At 37.2% G+C, this 23,579-nt stretch overlaps 4 protein-coding genes across 6 annotated transcripts; 1 reads left to right on the top strand and 3 right to left on the bottom strand.

Annotated features, from left to right (window-relative positions):
* Positions 1 to 2,928: 2,928 nt before the first annotated feature.
* On the bottom strand, positions 2,929 to 4,406 carry LOC125469392 (protein kish-A-like). The gene is made up of 4 exons (XM_048566696.1): positions 4,245 to 4,406; positions 4,041 to 4,147; positions 3,358 to 3,392; positions 2,929 to 3,242 (listed from the first exon to the last, which is right to left on the bottom strand). Exons 1-4 carry the CDS (start codon positions 4,245 to 4,247, stop codon positions 3,175 to 3,177), a joined length of 213 nt encoding a protein of 70 aa, XP_048422653.1. The 5' UTR covers positions 4,248 to 4,406; the 3' UTR covers positions 2,929 to 3,174.
* A 1,658-nt stretch (positions 4,407 to 6,064) lies between these two features.
* LOC125469335 (protein ABIL2-like) lies at positions 6,065 to 8,676 on the bottom strand. Of its 3 annotated transcripts, none has more exons than XM_048566553.1 (10): positions 8,504 to 8,676; positions 8,086 to 8,208; positions 7,908 to 7,990; positions 7,535 to 7,685; positions 7,350 to 7,449; positions 7,152 to 7,235; positions 6,947 to 6,974; positions 6,739 to 6,815; positions 6,513 to 6,610; positions 6,065 to 6,425 (listed from the first exon to the last, which is right to left on the bottom strand). In XM_048566553.1, exons 2-10 carry the CDS (start codon positions 8,197 to 8,199, stop codon positions 6,249 to 6,251), a joined length of 912 nt encoding a protein of 303 aa, XP_048422510.1. In that variant the 5' UTR covers positions 8,200 to 8,208; positions 8,504 to 8,676; the 3' UTR covers positions 6,065 to 6,248. The 3 variants fall into 3 exon arrangements, with proteins under 3 accessions (XP_048422510.1, XP_048422511.1, XP_048422512.1); XM_048566554.1 differs by having other exon boundaries at positions 8,532 to 8,666; XM_048566555.1 differs by lacking the exon at positions 8,086 to 8,208 and having other exon boundaries at positions 8,504 to 8,675.
* A 1,864-nt stretch (positions 8,677 to 10,540) lies between these two features.
* LOC125469393 (26S proteasome non-ATPase regulatory subunit 8 homolog A-like) lies at positions 10,541 to 13,387 on the bottom strand. Its single transcript, XM_048566699.1, has 6 exons — positions 13,197 to 13,387; positions 12,642 to 12,720; positions 12,316 to 12,418; positions 11,894 to 12,157; positions 11,506 to 11,617; positions 10,541 to 10,883 (listed from the first exon to the last, which is right to left on the bottom strand). Exons 1-6 carry the CDS (start codon positions 13,299 to 13,301, stop codon positions 10,743 to 10,745), a joined length of 804 nt encoding a protein of 267 aa, XP_048422656.1. The 5' UTR covers positions 13,302 to 13,387; the 3' UTR covers positions 10,541 to 10,742.
* Positions 13,388 to 13,943: 556 nt separating this feature from the next.
* Positions 13,944 to 15,431, top strand: LOC125469394 (30S ribosomal protein S6 alpha, chloroplastic-like). Its single transcript, XM_048566700.1, has 2 exons — positions 13,944 to 14,330; positions 15,005 to 15,431. The coding sequence occupies exons 1-2, from the start codon at positions 13,959 to 13,961 to the stop codon at positions 15,242 to 15,244; spliced, it is 612 nt and encodes a 203-aa protein (XP_048422657.1). The 5' UTR covers positions 13,944 to 13,958; the 3' UTR covers positions 15,245 to 15,431.
* The last annotated feature ends 8,148 nt before the right edge of the window (positions 15,432 to 23,579 follow it).

Genomic DNA, 23,579 nt, shown 5'->3' with positions numbered 1-23,579 from the left:
TTCAGTTTAACTTATAAGTTGGCAATTTTCACACCCCTAATTTTTCTGTAATTATATATAAGGAGGTCATTTTGCAATTGTTTAAATGAGGTGTGTGAAAATAACTACACGCCTCATTTTGCCTAAGATACACGCTAAAACTATTAAACAATTAGGTGCTCGAGAGATAAATTTTATTTTTTGGTCAAATGATAGAGATGTTAGATTAGAGAGCTGATAGGGTTTGAATCCATGTCATGGTGCAAGGACAACACTCCTCTAATCCACGTCGTGGTGCTAGAGCAACACTCCTCGCCACCACTGTAGTAAATGGCAACTTGCGCGCGATAGACAAATTGAGGTGTGTGAAAATTACCAACTTTTTTTTGTCCAAAAATATTGAATGTTTGCTCAGTTCGCAATAATAAAATGCTGATTTTGTTACTTCCACCACCCCATGAAATAGCTTTCCATGTGCAAGCTCAAACTTACCCCAAGAGAAGGAAGATGAATCCTTCAAATCCTAATGAGGCGACTATAAAACTTCCCATCAAAAGTTGGTTAGTAAGGAAACAATTGGAATCAATTCCATATAATAAGGAGAAATGGGTGAAATAATCCAACCGTTGTGCCAAAACTAATTTAGAGGGATGCTTATATTAGATCAAAATGGATGATTCACAAGATTTGAAAAATAAATCGTTGACATAGTATGCAAAGACAAAATATACCAAATAATCCAATTGTGACACCAAAGCTAATTCAGAGCTCAAAAAGCTTGAATGGTTAATAGAGAAAAACGAAACAGACAAAATAATCCAATCGTCACACCTGGGCAAAATCAGTATTCAAAGGGCTCGTATGGTTAATATAAATAACAAAATATACCAAATAATCTAACTATTGCTTAGGATAGCGCAGAAGGCTCGTTTGGTGGCTGGTGCTTTAGATTAAATTAAAATGGATAACATACAAGATTCATAATAGATCATTCACAAAATATAAAAATACTTAAAAGTATGTACATTCGACGCTAGACGTCGGTTGAGCTAAAAAAGAGTGCACGAAAATCATTTTCGGTTGCAAGATATCAAGGTGATCAAGCAAACCTTGGAGAGAGAGAGTTTGCCCACTTTCCTGAAGTTTAGAGCAAGTGCACCGGGGCTTGATAGCCCGGCACCCAACGCCCCCAAACAACCCGATACCCAACTAAAACCCTCCAACCCAGCCTAATAGGCTGGCACCCAGCCCAAGCCAAGCCATAGGCCGGCCCATAATCGACAGACCAAAAAGCCAGGCCATCTGATTTCAGGCTTACATTAGCCTGACGTCAAAGCCCATTGATATTTTTTTTGCGTTAGGCACGTGTGATACACGCTATAGTGGGGGCGCTTCCCCGACAGAAAAAAGGCATGGGTCCCGCTGTTGCAGCGCACCAATTTGCACCCATGAGTGGCCACGTGGCTCGTTATAGGTCGTTGGATTTCCAACAATCAAAAAAATTTGAAATTAGAACGTAATTGTTAGTTGACGTGGCAATTTCTAGGCCGTCTGATTCGAGATCAATGGTTGTCGTTTTTCATTCCAAAAATACAAAAAATAAAAAACAAACAAACAAACAAACGGTCAGAAATATGACCGTTGGTCCACATGTCAACATCTGGGTTGTTGGATTTCAATCTTTTTCAAATCCAACGGTCTAGATTAATTAAGTTAATAAAAATTATTAAATTTTTTAAAAAAATACAGAAATTTTTTATAATTTTTTTATTTTTTTCTATAAATACCTAACCATTATCTTCCACTTTACACCATATTTCAATATTTTCAACACTTTCAACCAAAGCTTTCATATATATATATATATATATGTTTTTTTTTTTTTTTTTTTGTGGAAAAAAATGACTATGTGGAAGCTCATCGAAGATGTTACGTTGTGTGAATGTTGGGTTCAAACTACTCATGACCCGATTACAAGTAATGAGATGGATAAGCGAGAAATGTGGAGTAAAATTATGGAAGCGTTTTGCGATGTACATGGAAAAGGCGCCAGAAGTAGTCAAGGTCTTCAAGGTCGTTGGAAGAAAACTCAACACATCCTTTACTTGTTAGAAAAATGCTATCTCTCATGCTTCCGGTAATCTGCGTAGTGGGACATGTTTATCGAATCATGTGACAATATTTTTATTTATTTATTTATATGTATTCTACCTGCATCAATATTTTAATTTATTGATTTGTGTTACACCCGCATTTTATAATACTATCTTATCCCACATTTATGGACACTACAAGCACAAGCATTCTACAATGCGAAGAACCACAACTAATCATTCAACAAATGGGAATGTTGGCAAATTGTCAAAGATTGCCCTAGATATAGAATTGTGGCAACTGGTCCAAAAGTTGTCATGCAAAGCATGGGTCTACACAATTCACCAAAAGCAGACATAGCCGAACAAGACGACGACACTTTTGAAGAGATGGAAGGGACGCCAGAAGAAGTGCCGGAGACCCAGCCGACTCGTCAGTTCATCAAGCCTCAAGGTAAAAAGGCGACAAAGAAAAAAGGGAGTGCTCCCTCGTAAGTACTTTATGTAATTTCTTAAAAAATTAAAACTATTTTTTTTATTTAATAGTTTATAAAAAAAAATTATAATATTAAATGGACTAAGTGCCTGCGTATTTTGTTGGGATGAAGATCGTTTGCACCAGCACATTTTTTAGACTTTGTGTCAGCACATGTTTGAGTAGTGGAGATGCCTCTGGCCTATTACTGTTTATTAGGGGTCTCACTATTCATTAAGTGGATTAAATAGGCTGGATGCTAACACATTTTTTTAGGAGTGGACTTGCTTAGTCTATCTTCAGAAGTATAGAGAAAGAAATAACAAAAAATCAACACCCTAACTCAATTCATTCAAAAGGATTAACGCATGCGAACGCAGAAACAAGAAGCTGGTTTCAATTCATTCATGAACGGTAAGAGAAACAAAGAACTGTGGAATGCTAATCTAAATCACCAACTACATGTTGAAATCATATGCGCAAGCCGGACACCTATCACGTAAATCCATTTGCGTTGCAGTTCGAGCAAAATCAGGTCAAGAACAAGAACCAAGCGACGCGTTGGAACAAATTGACAAATGAACTAAGAGATCCAGCTGCTTCCTGGAGCACAAAAGCAACTTGTGCCTAGAAAAATATAATCGAGATCCCCATTGTAAAGCATCCAAACGCAACCCAAGGGCTCAAGCGTTCACCTGTTTCAAGTACCCACACAAAAGTCATCCACCAGAAACATGGACTGGGGAATCAAAATTATTCTAGCAGCACCAAGATCGCAGATGAATGAAAGAAAACCCTTAAAAAACGTACCTATTCTAGCTGCCTTCCAGAAAAATCCCCGGAACCTGCCAGGATGAGAAACAATATCAGAACACGAATTGATCTTGAAGTTTGACATATCATACAAAGGCATGGAAGCATGAAGGACAGTAAAACACATACATCACTGATTGGAGGAAAAACACATAAGACGGCGGAATCAAATAGAACCAATGCAAGTACCACTAAGTACACATTCTTGCAGGATAAGCAGTAGAATACGTAAATTGCACAAATCCTAGTCCAAATACCAACCATCTTGTGCGTGTGCATCCAGTTTTCAAAATCACACCCCTTGTCTTCGTGACGTTGAAGGGAATCAAACTTTAGACCCATCCTCATCCTAAACCCCTTTCCCCACCCTCGCTCGGTGCTTGGGCTAACCGCAAGTGCTTAAAATCGCAACCCTTTTGTTTTTAAGCAATCCTACCAAAAACCGATGCTATATGCAACACCCGGGCAGAATTAACATTTAAATGAAGCTTTCTTAACCTCAACTAACAATGTGCACAGGAAACGTCGATTAAATGCTGAAGAATGCTTCAATGCATACGATTGGATTATGCTAAACATTTATTAAACACACTCTAATTAAAGCAGAAAATAAAATCAAATGAATAAAAACACACAGATTTACAAAATTAGAGAAGCAATGGGGAAGTGAGACTACCGACCCTGTTTTCTGCTCCAGGACGGCCGGAAACTGCATCTTCACGAACGTGCACGTGCAAATCACGAGCAGCACCACCGTCAAAAACGAATTGAAATTGAAAAGCGCCGACTGGATGCCATAACCAAAAAACCCTAATTTTTAATCATAAACACAAAATTTCAATCAAATTATAAATACATGGATAAGAAAATTCACAGATTATTACCATGTTTCGATTCCGAATCTTCGATTTCGTAAGGATCTACGAGAAAGATCGGAGATCTGAGCAAATGACTGAAGATTTCCGAGAGAGCTCTGCGCTACCTAACTTGAAAGAGAATTCACGAAGCTGAAGCAGTTTTAAACGACGAGTCGTTTATATGGAGGTCATCCAAATTTACTGGAATACCCCTGGGTTTGGTTTAAACTACGAAGCTGAGCTCAGGCAATTCGAAAATTACGAACCTGGCAGATGTTTCGGGATTTCTTGCGTCACATTTGAAATACTAATTTCGTTACAATGAAGAATGGCAGGTTCTGTACACCACACAACTCACTCAAAGGGCCAAGAAGTATCATGTCGGTTTCTTATAATTTTCGACTTTTAGGTCTTTGGAAAGCAGGTTGAGTTATATACTAGTCAACTGACTTGAGATACAAGTAATCCTAAACCCATAGGAATTTACAAAACTTAGCCCAACGTAATCCTAAACGGATTCTCCTGCACTAACGCTATCCTTCTATTCTAATTTGCAAGTCTCATTTACCTCAACGGATGGCCATTCAACCGTCTCTTCTTACTTTTTTAGTTATCAATCTCAAATTTTGCCCCTTAAATTCTCCAATTAGGTAAGTGGAATTTCTTTGTTGCCCTGTGTGTGTGATTGCAAACAAATTTACTCAAGGCAAACTTGACGCACATGATTTAACTTTTTTTTCTCTCTGTTCAGATGATACTGTTTGATGCAAGCAGGAATCATTTAGACTGCAGGTTCCTTAAGAAAGATGAAGTGGTAGCATCCAAGATGAAGTGGTAGCATCCGGTGAATCAATAAGATTTGATGCTCATTTAGTTGAAATTGGAAAACGCGAAGGAGATCGTAAACCTGTAGCAGATTTGCGTACAAGAGAAAACAAACATAATGTTGTTGCTGAGGCGGGAATAAAGCTTGAACAGGGTAGGGTGCTATCACAGATAAAGCTGCTGGAAAGGGTTAGTAAGTGAAAGGTGTTTTTCTTTTAGATTGAACTTTTGCATCTCTGAAAGTGACTGCTTAAAGTTTTTTCCTCCATTGATCCTATCTTCGCCACCCCTAATGACCAGGTTGTATATTTGAGCTACCAAACATCTGGTGGAGGTCGGTGGACCTTACCCAAGTTCTGGAGGTATGGTGCTGTTCCGGCATTAGTTTAGACATCGATGCTTGCTAACGTCTTGATCATGTCTCCTGCATTGTTTTTTCCAGAGGGTGAAGGGAAGTCCGACGACAAAGATTGTTTGAAGAAAGCTTCAAACTCAAATCATTGTATCTCTAGTGTTGAGGAAACAAAACCAGGGCCATGGTTATATTTCTTGAAATTTAGGAAGACAACATAAGTTGCACCGCTATCTTTTATTTGTATGATTTCTTGTTTTTACAATGCATTTCACTCTTTTGGCAACCATGAGAACTTTTGTAGCTTTGATACGATGTATTGTGTTTGTACTTGTTTCAAGCGGCATAATTCAGGCACTAAAAAGCGTGACAGAGCATACGCTTCAGAGAAATCAAGTCCGAGTTCGTGTGCTTCTCATGATGCCGCTGATGAGAAAAGGACTCGTTTTGAGGAGCCTGTTTTGGAGCAAATCAAAGTATGCCCAAGTTTTGATCTTGGATTTTAAACAACTTTACCGGGAAATGTTCTTTCGTGCCCGGTGATAACTTATAGTGGATCCTTGTTTACTTACTGAGTTAGCTATCTAATGACCTCATGCAAGAGCCGAGAGTGACACCAGAAAACCCTAGATCTTCTCTAATCAATTGCCAAATGGCCGGTGCTTGTAAATTGTGAATTGGAAGATTTTATTCACTCTGTTGCTCTCTTGCGGAAATGTTAAAAAAAACTCGAAAACTGAGCAGTTCTTACGCTTTCCTTGTAATGATGTACAAATTTGTAGCACGTGCAATACAAGGGGGAAAGACTAAACAAAAATTCGGACTAGCTTCTACCTCTCTTCTGTTATGTGCTCTCAATTCTCATCCAAATATTTGTAGAATGTGGCGTCCTTCCTAGACTTTCCGAAGCTAAGCAAGGCTTTATAGAAGCGTTTATTTTTGCCCGAATGCTGCTCAGTGTCTCTTGTCCTGGATTTTTCTGTATTAAGAGATAATGAAGTTGATCTCCTGGTCCAGGGCTCTGACGAGTACTGGAAATATAATTTGAAGGTTATATTCTTAATATCATCATATGTGTTGGATTGTATTCGACATTCTGCAGTTCAAAAGTGCCTTACCTGCTGTTTGCTGCTAGAAGAGTTCAGAGTGCTTGATCTCTTCACATGAGTACCACAACGTGGAAGTGGAAACCGGAGTGGCGAGACTGTTCTTTTCTCTGATTTTATGTATAGAATTAAAGTAAATAAATTGCATATAAACATAGCAAGATCAATGAAAGGCTCGCCAACTTATTATTTTCGGTTGTAGTTTGTTTGTATGGAAGAAAATTTCTTTTACACAAACCATGTTTGGATGCAATTCTTGGGAACTGAAATGCTCCGGGTGAAGATTCTGGAGAGTGCAATGCAGAAGACATTTCACTGCATCAGAATATATAGCACACGCGATTAAGAGCATTCACTATGCACTGAGTTTTTGTGTTCGAACCCCTCTCTCCCAATATCCATTGTATCAACAAATAAAGACGAAAAAAAAGCGTTAAAAAATGTACCTGACAATTGGAGAAGTATCCCTCGTTGCTTCAGAAAAATATTCACACAAACAAATTATCAGATTTTTCCCGGTAATTTAAACCCTTTCGGGTGTTAATCGAGCAAATTAGATAGCTAAGAAATGAGGCCGCAGTCTCGAATTCTATTATCTTTCTCGTAATAACTACAAAGAAAACTACCAACATGTAAGGATGGAATGAATACCAGATTTAACCTCAAAGAAATCGTATTCGGCAGGGCTTCGATATGCCAAGGCAGACTGGCCGACAGCATCCATGGCTGCCCCAACTGAACACATAGTAACTCTCAAATTAAGAATGCAGCGTAATAGGAAGGAAACTTCAAATAGTAGTCACCCAAAACCAAAAAGGAAACTTCATAGAACTATAAAAGGATACTTGCCTGGCAAGGTATATCGCCTGTGGTGCATCGGAAAGCTTATGGCTAGCGAATGTTTGGAGACGCCCCCTTGACCGATGAAATCTTCGCACGTTCTCAGTCGCTGTGATTGCCACAAAAATGCTTGGAATTTGTCAAAGTTAAACAGAGCAAAAATGTTCCAACTCCTATGGAGTAAAATGCCATACCTGTTGAATGCAAGACATCCTGAGCTCAGTTTCTGAAACTTCATCGACTTTGTCATCCAAAAATACGTTGACCTTATATGCCATTGAACCTAAGTGATCCACAGTGTTGATAACTGCCTTCATCACATAATCTTTCAAAGTCTCCACCACTCTACCCGAACAAAAAAAAATATCGAAACAACAATTAAAGATTCGAAACCTAAGTACAATACAGGAAAGAGCTAGTTAGAAAAATTGCAGTGATTTTCACACTTCCGTTTTCTCCTTTTGCACTCCCCTTGTTTATGATTCATTCAATTTGAGCACTAGAGTGTAGGGGAGAAAAGGGGATTGCAAAATTCACTTCCCTGGGAAAAACAAGTCTTCAACTCACAATTGTTGTTGGTCCTCTTTGCTGTAAGACATTTCGAAATATTCGGCTGCTGAGTACAACTCTTTCCTCAGATTCTTCAGTTCCTGCATGAGCAAATTGTCATAACATTTAACAACTCTAAAATCAATAAGAAGATTGATCAAATTTAGAGGTGAAAAAAAAAAAAAAGCACACAGACATTGAGGTTCTCTGAAAAGAGCACTCTCTGCTGCATGAAGAGTTCATCATCATGGTGGGAAGCTTTCTCTCGGGGAGGAGAAGCAACTGAAGAGGAAGAATTCACAATCTGCATTTTTTCCACCTACAACGTGTGTGTGTATATATATATAAATTCTGATATAATTATAGCTGAAAGCAAAAAATCCACATGAATCTATGAAATTAAAGTTGTTCTGGCAACAGAAAATTCAGATGAAAGCAAAAAAAAAAAAAACAACATACACACACGCACGCACACAGATATATATATATATATATATATATATATATATTATATAACTTCTGATATAATTATAGCTGAAAGCCAAAAAAACCCGTGAGTCTATGAAATTAAAGTTGTTCTGGCGACAGAAAATTCAGATGAAAAGTAAGCTCACTGCGCAGAAACTGCAATCCAAAACGCACTTGTTGCTAAAACTTGAGTCGTCTGAAGAAGTATCCAATTATTGAGAAGAGCAAAAGAAAGCTAATTGGTTTTTGTTTCATGGAAAAGTATGCCTTTGTTGACAAGAAACTCTCAGAATATAGAATAGAAGATGCCGACATTCCACTCAAGAAAAAAGTGAGTGAGAAACTTCTGTTTGTGGTTTTATTAGGAAAATGACAAATTACTACTAAATTTTCAAAGCAAAATATCAACTAGGCGGCTAATTATTTGTTGTTAAATTACTCATAACACCAGCAGAACGTGTTATTGATATGAGTGGATAATATAGTTGATTAAGAACATAGGGTAAACATGTCCATATGTTATAACATTAGTAAATTGGTAACATTACGTGACAGTGTGACAATTATATTGAAAATTTATTTGCATGTAACAAGTTCCTTTCAGAATTCTTTGAAAAATGGGGAAAAGAAAAGCCTAATAAGTTAATTAAAACGAGCCACTTGTCGTCCGCATGATGGTTTGATTAAGGTAAAACATGGGACCCCCAAAATTGATGGGAATAGGGTGAATCTTAAATTTGATCTCAAGTTGCATCAAGGGTGGAATGATTACACTGGTTGGCTTGCTTGGCTGAAGAAAATTAAGTGTGGGTAAATAGAAGATGCAATTTTAGTTCAACAAACATTTAATCCAGTGGTTCAATTTTATCATGTCTTACGTTTCGACCCAACTACTTTGCCCTACCCCTTTATGATGATACCAATTTCTCGACTAAGAGAATGAGCGATGGATCATGTGAAAATTAAAGTCAAGAAATTGCAATTTTGTTTTTTGAACAAACGATATTAACTACAGTAAGAGAAAGAGAGTATGTACTTAATTTCACAATGGACTAGCAATAATATTATTCAAACTCGTGGCGAGAATCGAACTTAAAACCTCTCACTTCCAAATAAAGAAAAATACAACCAAATCGTAATACTAAACGGTAAGAAATTGCAATTAATTTGGTAGTACGGCCAAATATGGTAGGGAATGCCAACAAGATATTTTAATTGTAAAGCAGTTGGGGATTCCAATTAGACGTTGGAATTGGATTTATTTGACAATACAAATAGGACTGAGGGCCACGTGTAAACCACCATTAATCATTAACCTGCATCAGCTAGGCTTTCTGATATAGGTGATAGCTTTGTTAATCTGGTCTACTCATGATAACATGACAATTTATTGAGCGATCCTAAAGGTCCGAACATGTGGTACTTTTAGTGAATAATCACTTCTATTTTAAATTGCAAAAGGAAAGATTCTAACTGAAATGCATAAAAAATATAACTACTAGATATGAAACTTTTGGGGTACGGATAGCGGGGCAGTTTCACCTAGAGAAGAGATTCGAACTCTTTCACCAAACCACCAGATTAAATGATTTGAGTCTTTAAAATTTCATCAAACGACCATCTGTTTTAATCTCGTATAAGTTATAATAATTTTTTATCGTTTAATGAAATTTCTAAGGTCTGAATCATTTGATCCAGTGATTTTGGTGGAAAAGATCTGGAGAGGATCTCTTATCTCTCACCCAATAATCATCCCACAACGCATTATACTATACATTTTTTTGTGGAGTTCGGATCCTCACCAGATCCTCTTTGTGAGGATCCCGATGTTCTGTGAATAATATTCATTCATTATACATCGTGAGGTCAAAAATTATTTTAAATATTTTTATTTACAAATAAATATAAACAGTACTTAAAAAAAATTGATCACACGATGTACAATAAACAAACGCAATTCACGAATTCTCAAGATCCTCACCAAACGGATCCAGTGAGGATCCTGTTGGTTTTTTGTGTGACATTTAACTCAAGTAGACAGATCTGTAATTAAAAGTAGGGTGGTGATATCCACATGTTTTTATTTTTCACGCATCCCCTCTTAATTTCTATCATTTAATTTGACAACCGAAAATTATGATGGGTGTGTAGAAGGTAAAAAAAGTGTGTCGAGAGCACCATTCTAAGGGTAAAGCAACCTTTCTGATTAATGAAATTGCAAGAACATAAAATCTGAAAAATATTGCCACCCAATGTGGTCAAACTAAAATACAATAGTACACAGTTTTGGGCTCAGTTCTAAATTGAGAAGAAATTTTGGAAGTGACGGTATGAGCAACAGTTGTGAATCACAAAACAAACAACCAGAATCCGGCAGCAGCTCTTTTAGACAATCCGCTCCAACTCTCTTGCGTAGCTGAGAGTTTGGTTGATGAGTTGTAAAGAAGGTATCTCTTTGCAAGGTGCAGACTCCTTTGCCTTCTGGAAATAGACCGCATCATTCTTCACTTCCCACTCAGGATGATCCTGTATCCACGGAACAAAGTCTTATAAATTTGTAGAACCAACCATAAAACCAATTGGCAATATGAGGAGTAGCCCAACTTACTTATAAGCGCCCATGCAAGGTCTCTCCTCCCATCAATGTGGGATTCATTCTCAACATGTCACCTCACGTGTGGCTAATTCTCAAGCCTAACACGTGGACAACACAACGGGGGATTACGTGAAGCGCGTGTGGTCATTTGGCTTCACACATGGGACAACTTGGCTCTAATACCACGAAAAAAGTTGAGGTTCCATCATAAAACCAATTGGCAATATGGGGAAAGGATTGTGTTACTTATATTTTGATTTTATACTCAAAAACTGAAGCCCAAGAAGCACATGGCCAGGCCTCGGGTAAGGTTTCCATTCAGTCTTTTAATTGGGAACAAGGGGCTCGACCAATTTAGATCATTGGAAAGTTACATGTCGAACAGGTGCCTTTCCCACTCATGATTTGCAAGGATATGCATTTTTAACTTACTGCCAGATAGCGGTAGGCATTTTACGTGATTTCAAATACAGAAGATATATTATACTTAAGAAGTTCAGTCAATTTGGACTTTTTATGAAAAAGGAAAATAACATGTTACGCACGACGTACCTTACTGACATATGCCAAAAGTTCGCGGTCAGAAGGAAACAGCAACATTTGACGGGCATCCTTAATAGAGAGAAAATCATACGCCTTCTCGCTGCATCCGGCTAACTCATCCCTAAAAGTGACAGAACAGATCAACCAAATAGAAATCCGCAAAGACATTTTAATTGTACATTGTAACATATCATCTAAATAGCTAACTACACAATAAGTTCAATAACAGGAAGATGATGGGCTCAAATCATTCACATATTCCTATGAGCCACGGACAACGATGGAACATTCCAAAGTAAAAACATTCCCAACTTCCAGATATTAGCATTTCTTGTCACAAGTTTGAAGAACTTTTGCAATTATTTAAACATAATAATTACTAAGTAAAACAAATTACCTGACTGTTTTAGCCAGGAGATCCATGAAATAAACATAAGTCTCGTGTGGCACTGTCTGACGAGCGCTCAACACACGGTTGTAAGCCCCCTCCATGAAAGATTGCTCTAGCTCCACAGCATGCTTAATGCAAGGGTCGTCCAAAGCAGCAGATGAAAGAAGTTCCAGTTCAGTGTGAAACTCAGCAATTCTATTCTGGACAAGGAGTCTCAACAGGTTGAGACCTAAAATTGGGTACTCTTGAGGGGACTGTGGAAGACGATCTCTACTCCATAAGAAAAGTAAAATCATTAACAATCTTTCTAAACAAACATTTATTTCTGTTTAGAAAAAAAGACCGAGTAATTGGTATAAGATAAACAAAGCTATAATTGCACAGACAGAATGCAACTTCATAGTTAGCTTAAGGGGATGATAACTTACCGAGCATCTACGTAATAAGACTTCAACTGAAAGAAATCCCTTTCAAATGCATCCTGATCCTCAATCTTCACACTAAGAACAACAGCATGCTCATATATATCCCCTGACAGTTTTGAAACATGAAAATGAGGAGGTAGTTGGGTTAAGATAATGAAGGTGACTACACCAATGAACAATGTTAAACTAGCACACTCTTTCGTGACCACATAAGTAGGTAGCAAAATGAACAATAAAAGCATAATTTTTGTTTCTGGCGCATTCACTAATTAGTTTGGAACTACACGAACAGGAAACTAGAAGCAATAGATTTGGATGAAGAACATTACTTGCTAATGTTAATTCCTTGACAGCATTAGGTGTGTCTTGAAACAACGGCGGTAGGCTTCCAAATTCAGTCAACTTAACCTGAAAACACAACCGATACAACTCAATCCACGTACAACAACACCATAATTCCATACATCTTCACATGAAAACCAGTTAATAAATCCTCCGAACTAACGTCTTTGAGTAGCATTTCACTCCCTAGCAGCTTAACAACCAAACACTTGCGACAACAAGTTACACCGAAATCTTGAAATCTTGTAAATTCAATTCACCAATACCCAAAATCTAATTACAAAATATTTCAAAGGAAGCAAATCAAAACGACAATCCCATTACTCTGACTGACCCAAAAACCTAATCACATCGGGGCAACACACAAGAATCATCCTTTAGCACTGACACACAATAATCATACTTAGCACTGACACACAAGAATCATACTTTAGCACTAAGCAGTGAAACGACATAAAAATATTACTAAATCATGTGAATAAGCAGCTGATAATCTCGAATTGGGGATTGAAAATTAGGGTTTTTGGGGATTGGTGAGTTACCTTGAGCTGAGACAAGAAATTGGAGCAGGCATCGAAATCGCTCCGTACGAATGCAGCTTTGAATCGCTCGAAGAGCTGTGCGATCTCTGTGAACTTCGGATCCATCTCTCTAGTGTTCCTGCGGTTGCTTGCCTTGTCGTCTTCTTCTTCCTCCGATTGCTTTTGCTTTTTTGCCTCTCTGAGTTATGTTCGCTCTTTGCTTCCTTTACAAGAAGAAAATAGAATTTTATTGGGCTTCAATGTGGGCTGGTCTTGGGCCTGTAGGTTTGATTTCATGTGCCGGGGTGGTAATCGCCCGTTTATTAGTTTACCCGCTAAACAATAAATTAATAGTATTCATCAGAAAAAAAAATTCAAGAATTATGATTTCATTAATGAAACATTAGCTGAATGATTATTACTTGTATTCCAATTGTGTTATGAGTGTGAGGGTAACCGCCACTTAGTATTCTGATTTAGTAGTATTTTTTTTTATTTATAAGTAGTTGTATTTTTTTTTATTTGTAAATAAGAATTTTTAAATTCAATTCTCACATATTTGAATCGAATTAATGCTAATTTATTACTAGTTAATTATAAGATTTAGTTCATATGTCAGTATCCAGAGTTGTCAACCCGTCATATTATATTACGACCTACACTAAAACGCAACAAAAAAACACGACCCGTCGTTTCATTCACCATTGTCCTCTCCTCTAGCCCCTTATCAGTATCCACCGAGGACTGACCCAAAACCTTTCTTCTGTTCCAAACCTTCCAGCAATGGCTTCCACTTCTTCCCTCATTTCATCTCTTACCCCTTCTTCAAATTTCCCGTTTTGCCCCAAAACAATTTCCCAAATCCCATCTCTACCTCAAACCGTCTCCTTCCCTCGGTTTAACCGAACCGGACCGAATCCCAGTTCGCGCCTAACCGCCAATGTCCAGTCCCTGGAGTTCTCGGGCTCGTTTTTCGAGGGCGGGTTTCAGTCGGAGGACGACCCGACTTCCCCGCCCGGGTCTGGCTTGACCGCCGTGGAGGAGAAGGAGGAACCCCCATGCCCACCGGGGCTCCGACAGTACGAGACCATGGCGGTGCTCAGACCCGACATGTCCGAGGACGAAAGACTTACTCTTACCCAGAAGTACGAGGAGGTAAAAGGATTTTATTATTATTATTTTTTTTCCAAATTCTGTTGCCTTTTTATTTTGGTGAAGTAAATTTGATTTCTTTGGCTCTTAATATTAGTGGGTTTTACCCATTTGTTTCAATTTTGGTTTGTAATCTGTTTGGCGGATGAGAAAATTTGAGGAAAAGATAAGAAAAATTAGTGAACAAAGTTGGAATTTTTGGTTGAATTGATACATATAATAAAATGGCAATTGGCGGATGGTATTTGATGCATTTATTTCTTAGTGAGTTAGGACCTTCAGAGATGTTTAGTTTTGAAAAGTTTACTTTGCATTTACAGTGCGAAACGCTTTTCGCTATTAGAGCGATATGTCGAAGATACTACTAATCTAATGAATTTTGAGTCCTCATAATGTAGTTAAGTTTGCAGTACATCTGCTGAAACTTTCCTCTGAAAACTTGTCTTTAGGTCCCCAATTGTGTATATTGAGAAGTACTCATGTCGGACACTTCAATTTTGGCACGCTGTGTAACTTATTGCGTCATGGCTGTGATAACCGTGTAAGAGCTTATTTGAAATAAGATGAATTTTGACACGTGCAATTTACTTTAAGCAGCATTACGTTTCCTGCTCAGGTTATAAAACTGTGAGTGTAGTTGGTTACAAGGTTTTATTCTGATGATCCATATTTTGCAGTTGCTAATAGCCGGGGGTGGCATGTACGTGGAGGTCTTCAACAGAGGGGTAATTCCTCTAGCGTATGGCATCCAGAAGAAAAACAAAGCGGGAGAGTCTAACACTTACCTGGATGGTATCTACCTCCTCTTTACCTACTTCACAAAACCTGACTCTCTCGAAGTTCTTGAAGCAAATCTCAAAGCCGACGATAATGTCATCCGATCGATGAGCTTCAAAATAAGGAAGAGGAAGTACTAGATTAGTTTGAATCTTTTGTCCATCTCTAAGAGGAAGGCAGGAAAGAAAAAGTTGCGTGTACAATGTAATTTCGGATGTTCTGAACTGTCCATTCGTTCCTTCGTTATTGAGTTTGAGATCATTCAGTTTGTTTTGTAACATATTTGAATTAATAGCCAAAGGAAAATATGCAGTTTCCAGAGTGAAATTTGTAGCAGAAACTCGAATGGAAGAATGAAATTTTAAACCTTTTTTCTTCGATCCGAATGCAGATTACATAAAAAAGGCCAGTTGCTGGCACAGAGATAAGGTTAGCTTCCTATGTGCTTTGCGCCAAGGCAAATTAAAGTACGTCGATGGACCGTATACATCTCTATTACGGATGGTTTCAAGGGGAGTATCATGATGGGTGCAGAGGTGAATTCGAATTTGAGTGCAGAGGGTGGAAGTCCAGGTCTGCACGAACCCGAAACAAGAAAGCATTACTAATGCGCTGAATCCCCACTTGTTGGTGCAACCTGGATGTAGACTTGTGGAATGAATAGAATACACGTATTTGTTCTGTCGTAGGTTCATTGCATTGCTAAAATTATCTTTTAGGCTTTTAGCACAGCAGAATGCGCAATCTCAAGGGTGGGGGTTTGCTTTTTATTTAATTGTCTTATTGAATTTAATCAAATTCATAAACTTGTTCTTGGATAGCACTAATTAAAACACACCTTTGCCTTTAATCATCTGAGTTTATGGTGTCTGCCTTTTTGTAAGTGATGATTAAGCAAAGCACGATGAGACAGCCTCCACTCGCAAGCCACCGCCTAATGGTAGTCGAATTGGACTCATTCTTTTAATTTTCTAGATGCAGAGATTCCATGGGTGCTAAAGGATTACTCAGAAATAAAGTAGGAACACTTTACTCAGTAAGAACAAACTGTGTGAAATAAGACATTGCTAGTAGCTATTTCTTTATACAAGCGATATCAACTTCTCAACAAATAACAAGGCGATATCGAGGAGGAATGAATTCAACTGAGGACTTTGTGTGCAAAATAAATCCTCTTAATTGCTTGAGTTATAAGTTACTCTAGTGATGGGATTATCTTAATTAATTAAGAGTACGACAACACTAACTCAAATTTCAACGTTTTAATACGATATGTGGATTGCAACTGTGATAGTAAAAATATGCCGTCTTTAGTCTTGACGAATTTGTATCTACAAAATAATTAACACATTTGATCATAGACCAAAGCCTCACGAGCCAACAAGGTGGGCGGTTTGCCCAATAGATCTCCAATGCCTAAGTCAATAACTTTTAAAAGAGTGAGTGTTTAGGGTTGTATGCATAGCAAAAAGCTTACCAAAATTTAGTGGAGATTGAGGTATTTATAGCAAGGATAGGCCGGCCATAGGGTTAGGGTTTTGCCCCACCCGTGACACCATCTTATTGGTCAATGAATGAGGAAAGAATATTCTTAAGATAATAATTAGGAGATAATATCTTGGAATGATGATAGAAACATTCATGATTGGTTGTGATAAGGATTCCGTACTCAATGGAGTTGGTCTTCAATTGAGAATGTATTAAAGATAAGATTTAGTAATTAATCATATCTTTAATGCCTTTGACTTTTCCATGCCATGAGGGGGAGCTTTGAGCAGTAGTCTTGGACCTCTAGGGATGTTGAGCTGCGTGTGAGAATATTTGTATGCCTTAACCATTTAATGAGGGCATTCATGTCTTTGTAGAGAAAAAGTCAACGCGTCGTCTTTTGGATTTTTAGGGTTATTTTTTGCTCTATAACAATAATTTGATACTATATGTGGCATGCCTCATGAGTCGTAACAGTTTACTGGTTCTAAATTAATGAGGTTATCGATAGGGCAAAAGATTTTTTTTTTTTTTTAATAAAAGAAAGATAATGGATAAAGCAAGTTGAGTTACACATAAGACTTGGTCAATGGTCTACCAAATTATCCTTACTCTCCAAACCCGCACAAAACAGTTAAAATAACCAAGACCTCGGGATAGCCATCTACTACAAAGGAGGCTACTTCTTTCCTACTCAAAGCGATTAGAAAAGGCTAACTCCCAAATAGAACGTCCTTACTTTAATTTGTTAACATATCAAATAACGAGAAGAAAACTGATTGCAAACTCTGATCATTATTTCATTGAATGAAATGAAAGAAGAAACCTACTTATTTACCAAAATGACTACATTATGGGATGGACTACATCTTGCCTCATGATCTATACGAAGTTACAAGAGGTGTATTTATAAAAATCCAATCCTGGAACAAACAAATGAGCAATCTTAAAGCCTAATAACAAGTAAAAAAATAAGTATTCTACTAAAAAGCACTAATACATAAAATATAAAGGGCATGGTTATTCACACTTTTTTAGCTCAAGCACGCACCTTGTTAAATTTTATCGTTTAATTTTTTCAATTTATTTGATATAACGGCTGAAAATTGAAAGTAGTGAATGAAATATAAAAAGAGATATGCATAGCACCACCAATATAAAAAGTAAATATAAAAAATAAATCAAATTTCCAAATCGCTAACTTTTCCAACGTAATGAACAGCAGCCACGTTGTTCAGAATTTAGAGAGTTTGAACATGAGTTAGTGCTAGTTAATAGCTAAGAGAATCAAACTGTAGCTACTAATCTAATTTGTGCACCTGCAAGTGGCTTTTTACCACAGTAGTGAAATGAAGTTGAACATTTGCATGACGACCTAGATTTAAACTCGTCAATGACTAATATAACAATATCTATTGTTTAAAGAAAAAACAATAATTTGTGCACCTCGAAAATTTAGGGACAAAACTTGCCTGCTTAATGGTTAGCAGGAAGTCCTGCTGAATAGCCATTGTGGCTGCTTATCAGTTTGACACCAATCCATTGTTTTTCTCCTTTCTAAAATAATTATCCAATATTAAAATATTATGTAAAGGATCAAAATCACCTTATGCCCCGGTTCAATATGTCTAGTCTTCTCTCTTTCCTCTCTTTTGTTTCGCACAGACCCCAACTTTTCTTTTGTTCCTCTTCTTAGACAAAAGCTAATCCTCTTCCTCATGGATTCTCTTTAATCTCCATATCTCATCAGCAGCATCAGGTATATCTTTTTCAATCCATCAATTTGGGAATATATATATATATATATATATGTTTGAAAAAAAGAAAATACTCATGTGGTGGCTGTTTAAGTTTAACAACTCATTTGTTCACAATATTTTTATTTTTCAAATTACTAGAGATGGATACTTTAGGTTTAATCAATGGGCCATGCGGTGATTCCGGAGTTGATTTACAAGGTGAGTCACAATATGATAATCCACCTGCGAATAATCTATATAGAACGAAAGTTCATGTGGATGTACTTGGAAGGGAATTTAGCTCGTGGGATAATGCATATAAGTTTCAAGGTAAATCTTAGTTTACTACTCTTAAGTTTTGTGGTTTTCAACATTTAGTACATGAAGTTTTTTTCATCCTAGAGTCATACCTAAAGTGTTAATTTTGGAATAGTCTTATACATCTGTTAGTCTGGCTGACGAAGTGGCGTCTATATGGACAATGATTGAGCGCCATGTGTCATTAAGAGCCTACGTGAATATTAAAAAATTAAAAAAACTTAAAACTTAAAAAATTAAAAAACATAAAAAATTAAAAAAATAAAAATTGAGTTGTCCTTCAAATCTCAAATCCCTAGCAACCCTTGCCCTCGCAGCCTTGTAACCCTCCGCAGAGGTTTGCGGACCTCGTAACCGTCGCCCTTCCTCTTGCTGCCACTGGCAATGGCTGGGTGGAGATCGATTTGGCTACCGACGAAGGAATTGAAAGGGAATAAAGTGTGCCCAATGATAAGCCTATCGACCTGATTTGCTCCCAAGAATTCAAATTCTTTGTCTATGGAGTTTGCCCATTAATTTTTTTCCAATTCCAATATCCAGTGTTTTCCCTATTCTTGCCCTTCAAAAAAAATTGCAGAAATTTGGGGACGAAGGTGAAGGGCAAAGAAATCCTGCTCATCTCTTCAGTCCACGGCCAAATCCGACTCATTAGGTTTTCATCTCTTGTTCCTTAATCCGAGCTGCGGCGGAGCTGGGCAAAGCCGAAGGCACGCCAAACTCACCAGCCCCGATCCCAACCATTTCTTTTATGCCTGAACCACCCAACCAACCTCGATCCACCAGGACCCGCACCTATTGCTGCTCGACCATGGCAAGCTCGCGCTTGCCTGACCACCTGCTACAACCCGCCAGAACCACCAAAGTTGCATCTCCGTCACACCCAGATCCGCAGAAGAGAGAAAAATGGACGGGGACAGAGGAAGCAATTATCCCCGTTTCTACTTTTTTTAAATTTTTTAATTTTTTAGTTTTTTTAATTTTTTTATTTCCACGTGGACCCTTAACGACTTGTGGTGCTATGTCATTCTTCACATAGAGTCACATCACCAGTTAATGGATGACTTAACAGTTAGCATCACAGATGGATGAGACTGTCCGAAAATTAAAACTTAGAGGTATGACTCTAGGATGAAAAAAATTTCATGTACCAAATGTTGAAAACCACGAAACTTTAAGGTAGTAAACTGAGATTAAACTTAAGTTTTACGTAGATTATGGTAGAAAAAGTGGTTTCAATGTACGGAAACATCACCAGACAAAAAACAAGATGAGTTTGGTGTCACGATTAAGTTATTGTTGCTCAAAAGAAGGTTACCGGCAAAAAGACAAACGGCGTTAAGTTGTAACTTATTTGCAACCAATTTCAAGAGTTGGTTGCCGAGCACATATGACTTGTCTACTTCAGAAGAACAGAAAATTTAGGGTTGTGTCGTTTGAGGAAGGTCATAATCATGATTTGATTGCAACACCAATGAAGCATATGCTTAAGATCAATAGAAGTATGTATGAGGCTCAAATAGCACACGTTGATGATGCAGAAAATGCAGGATTACCTATTAAAGCAAGTGTGGAGCTAATGAGCATAGAAGTTTGAGGTCGTGACAATCTTGGATTTTTGGATAAAGATTATAGGAATTATAGACATAGCAAGCGAAAGATTAAAATGAAAAAGGGAGATGTTGGTGCTATATTGCAGTATTTCCAAAAAATGCACTATGAAAACTCCTCCTATTTGCATGCGATGCAAGTTGATGATGATGATATGATCACAAACAAATATTTTAGGCTGATGCATGTTCGGTAAGTGATTATAATCTCTTTGGTGATGTTGTGTGCTTTGATACCACTAATCGAACCAACGAATATGGTCGACCATTTACACTATTTGTTGGAGTTAACCATCATAAGTAAACTGTAGTATTTGGTGCAGCTTTGTTGTATGATGAAACTACAACTTATTTTCAATGGCTATTTAATACTTTTCTTTCAGCAATGTTCAAAAAACAACCAAGAACAATTCTAACAGATCAATCGGCTGCAATGTTAAGGGCAATAGTTGAAGTCTTTCCTGAAACTTGTCATCGATTATGTGTTTGGCACATTTATCAAAATGCAGCCAAGAATTTGAGCCATGTTTTTCACAGATCAACAGAATTTGCTCATGATTTCAGCATGTGTGTATATGATTATGAAGATGAAAATGAATGGCTACTAACATAAAATAATATGCTTGATAAATATAGCCTTCAAGACTACAATTGGTTGGTGACATATTTAACTTGTGAGAAAAATGGGCTTTGGTGTATGGGGGCATACTTTCACTGCAGACATAAAGAGCACACAAAGTAGTGTTGGCAGATCAAAGATATCAGGAATTACTTACTAATTTCAAGATGATGGAGACTAGTCTTGTATTATTAGCAAATGTAGAAATGTTGCATCGAGCGGTTTAGGAATTTACTTGCACAAGTGCACTCCAGGGTGTAAGACATGAGGCTCATTTATTTGATAGCTTACCTCAAGTAAGGACTTTTAACTCTTTTAATTTTAATAAAGTTATATCAAAATTTAATTTCTAGACATAAGAGTTGAGCTTGAGAATTCAAACTTACTCTTTAAACATAAATGTAGGGATATGTCAATGTTGGTACTGGTTCAGAACAACATTTTCAGGTAACACAGGGAATTCAATGCACCAATGTATTACCTTACTTTGAAAGAATTTTTAGCTTGTCGACTTCTTTTATCTCGTTTTTATTTTCTAATATATTAATTTCAACTCTCATTTTTTCTTTTGCCTCTCATATGATATACCAAAGGGAACCAGGTTTTCATTTTTAACTTCAAGAAGTTTGGACGAGATTACAAGTTGGCAACAAAATATCTCTTTCACCCAACTACTTAATGCGAGTATTACATACATGACAACTATAATACAAACAAACAAACATAGATGTGTAGAAAATATTGATTCTATTATACATTTAGCCGCTTGACTTTTTGTTTGTAGGAATCAATAATAAATTTTCATGCATTTTCACAAGATGAGAGAGCCAAACAAAATGGAAATTGAGCAGGATTTTCATTTGTAGATTTTTTGTAAAACAGAAAATCGGAGGTGTGGAGTATCCACCTACTATTTTGGCGTCGTGCAAGATGAAGAAAAAATTGGAAGATATTTCTTTTTGTTTTTGGCAAATTTTGTGCAGTATAGAAAGTTGAAGCGGAGGTTGCACCATTTTCCTTTTGAATTGTACTCTCTTAAGTTAAAATAACTTGTACTTGTCTTTGAATTGGCATAGCTGCTTTCTAAAATAGTTATTCTAATCTTTTATACAAGTATTTTTAACATTGCATAAAAAGAATAAAATAAAAGAACCCATTAATTAAATTTGCCTAAACTTGAAAATTAAAACTGGTGCGTGCATGTGCTTTTGCCAAGAAGAGGAACAAAACTAAGTTTGGGTCATGATATTTTAATATTACATAACTCTTTTAAGAAAGGTCAAAACAATGAACAGGTGTCAAACTGGTAAGCAGCCACAATGGCACTTTAGCAGGGCTTCCTGCTAGTTTTGTCCAAAATTTAGTCTTGGTGCTTGGATACCAACTTGAAAATCTCAGGGATCTTTTGTTCCACATATATAAAAAAAAAAAAAAAAAAAATGAAAAAGTGGCCAAATTATTGAATTGCTTGATAGTGGTCTTTGTAATGAGGATGCTTTTGGATCATCTTTGTGAAGATTATGAAAATCTACTAATCGTGTCCTTTATCGTACATTATGTGGTAATAAATCATTTTAAATTTTTTATAGAAAGTGTTATTAGCATTTCAAAAATCTTATTCTACACTCCTTACAATTATAATTTTCTTTCCAAATATAGAAAGTTTGAAGTGTAAAATAAGATTTTTGGAGTGCTAATAACAATTCTCATTTAAAATTGAATACAAATGGTACCTGATGAAAACTAATTGCACAATGACTGACACGATTAAAGGATCATCAGAATTCTTACAAAAAGAATTCAAAAAAGATTTGTACCAGGTTTGTCTTGCTGAAATTTAAAAAAACCAAAAAAAAAAGCTAGAATTTTCTAGTGTAGTAAACATCTTATAATCAGGTTTTTTCACAACTTTTAGTGATAATAGCCAAATTAGCAAAAGATAGCTTTGAAAAACCATATTTTGGTTGAGGCCTTTTAGTGAAACTATTAAATACTCAAAATGACCTTACGCAATTAAATAATTTATACATCATCCCAAGATGCTTTTGTCGTCTTCCATTACTTCTCGGTGTGTTGCTTCGGAATCCTTCGAGTTGAAGCGGTGATGCGGCGGGGAAGATTGCACCGACTCTCCATGTCCACGTCGTCGATCTGAATAAATCGCTGAGAGAGAATACGTCATCCATCACGTCGTCTCTCTCACTTCCAGCACCTGCCGCGTCCTGAACCTCGAAAATGGCCCACAACGTATCAATGGCGGCGTTGAGGAGAGCAAATGGACCGCGATGAGATCGTCGCTACCCCGCGAAGATCCGGAACTTATCAGTGCTTGGGAACTCATGGAGGGGCTCAAAGAAGGAATACCCATCTCGAATCCGGCGAAGAAGAGCCCGAAATCGTGTTCTCTCGTCCGTTCACTCACTCCCATGCCAATAAAATCATTCCGAGAAGCACCATCATCTTTTCTGGCGAGACCAGATTCGAATTCGGTCTTGGCACCGTGGACTTGCCCGGATTGTATGGGAAGAAAGATGGATTTTTAGGCTTGTAGGTCTGTATGAAGAATCAAACAGAGAAAATGGGGGAGAGGAGAGAGAGTGAGTTTGCTTATAGAAAGAGGGAGAATTTGTAGAAAATAATAAAATATTAAAAATATGGATGAACAGTGTGTCCGTCTTGGTCATTATACGTATTTGTATTTTTA

Source organism: the organism of the source record quoted next, unplaced genomic scaffold, assembly GCF_019419815.1.
Source record: "Pyrus x bretschneideri cultivar Hongxiangsu unplaced genomic scaffold, Pyrus_bretschneideri_v1 Contig42, whole genome shotgun sequence".
Lineage (NCBI taxonomy): Eukaryota > Viridiplantae > Streptophyta > Magnoliopsida > Rosales > Rosaceae > Pyrus > Pyrus x bretschneideri.
Note: the sequence above shows the minus strand (reverse complement) of the source record. Positions and strands in the feature narration are given on the sequence as shown.

What these genes read in the sequence shown, in the direction of transcription:
- LOC125469392 (XM_048566696.1), bottom strand. An exon ending in GTCCTGGAGCAGAAAACAGG is followed by an intron (nt 3,393 to 4,040) that starts GTCGGTAGTCTC and finishes TCATCCTGGCAG; the next exon opens with GTTCCGGGGATTTTTCTGGA. An exon ending in CTGGAAGGCAGCTAGAATAG is followed by an intron (nt 3,243 to 3,357) that starts GTACGTTTTTTA and finishes TACTTGAAACAG; the next exon opens with GTGAACGCTTGAGCCCTTGG.
- LOC125469335 (XM_048566553.1), bottom strand. Translation starts at nt 8,199, where the DNA reads ATGCAGATTGTGAATTCTTCCTCTTCAGTTGCTTCTCCTCCCCGAGAG. An exon ending in CAGGCGATATACCTTGCCAG is followed by an intron (nt 7,236 to 7,349) that starts GCAAGTATCCTT and finishes CTATGTGTTCAG; the next exon opens with TTGGGGCAGCCATGGATGCT. An exon ending in TTTCTTTGAGGTTAAATCTG is followed by an intron (nt 6,975 to 7,151) that starts GTATTCATTCCA and finishes ATTTTTCTGAAG; the next exon opens with CAACGAGGGATACTTCTCCA.
- LOC125469393 (XM_048566699.1), bottom strand. Translation starts at nt 13,301, where the DNA reads ATGGATCCGAAGTTCACAGAGATCGCACAGCTCTTCGAGCGATTCAAA. An exon ending in ATTTCTTGTCTCAGCTCAAG is followed by an intron (nt 12,721 to 13,196) that starts GTAACTCACCAA and finishes TTGTGTTTTCAG; the next exon opens with GTTAAGTTGACTGAATTTGG. An exon ending in TCTTATTACGTAGATGCTCG is followed by an intron (nt 12,158 to 12,315) that starts GTAAGTTATCAT and finishes CTTATGGAGTAG; the next exon opens with AGATCGTCTTCCACAGTCCC.
- LOC125469394 (XM_048566700.1), top strand. Translation starts at nt 13,959, where the DNA reads ATGGCTTCCACTTCTTCCCTCATTTCATCTCTTACCCCTTCTTCAAAT. An exon ending in TTACCCAGAAGTACGAGGAG is followed by an intron (nt 14,331 to 15,004) that starts GTAAAAGGATTT and finishes CATATTTTGCAG; the next exon opens with TTGCTAATAGCCGGGGGTGG.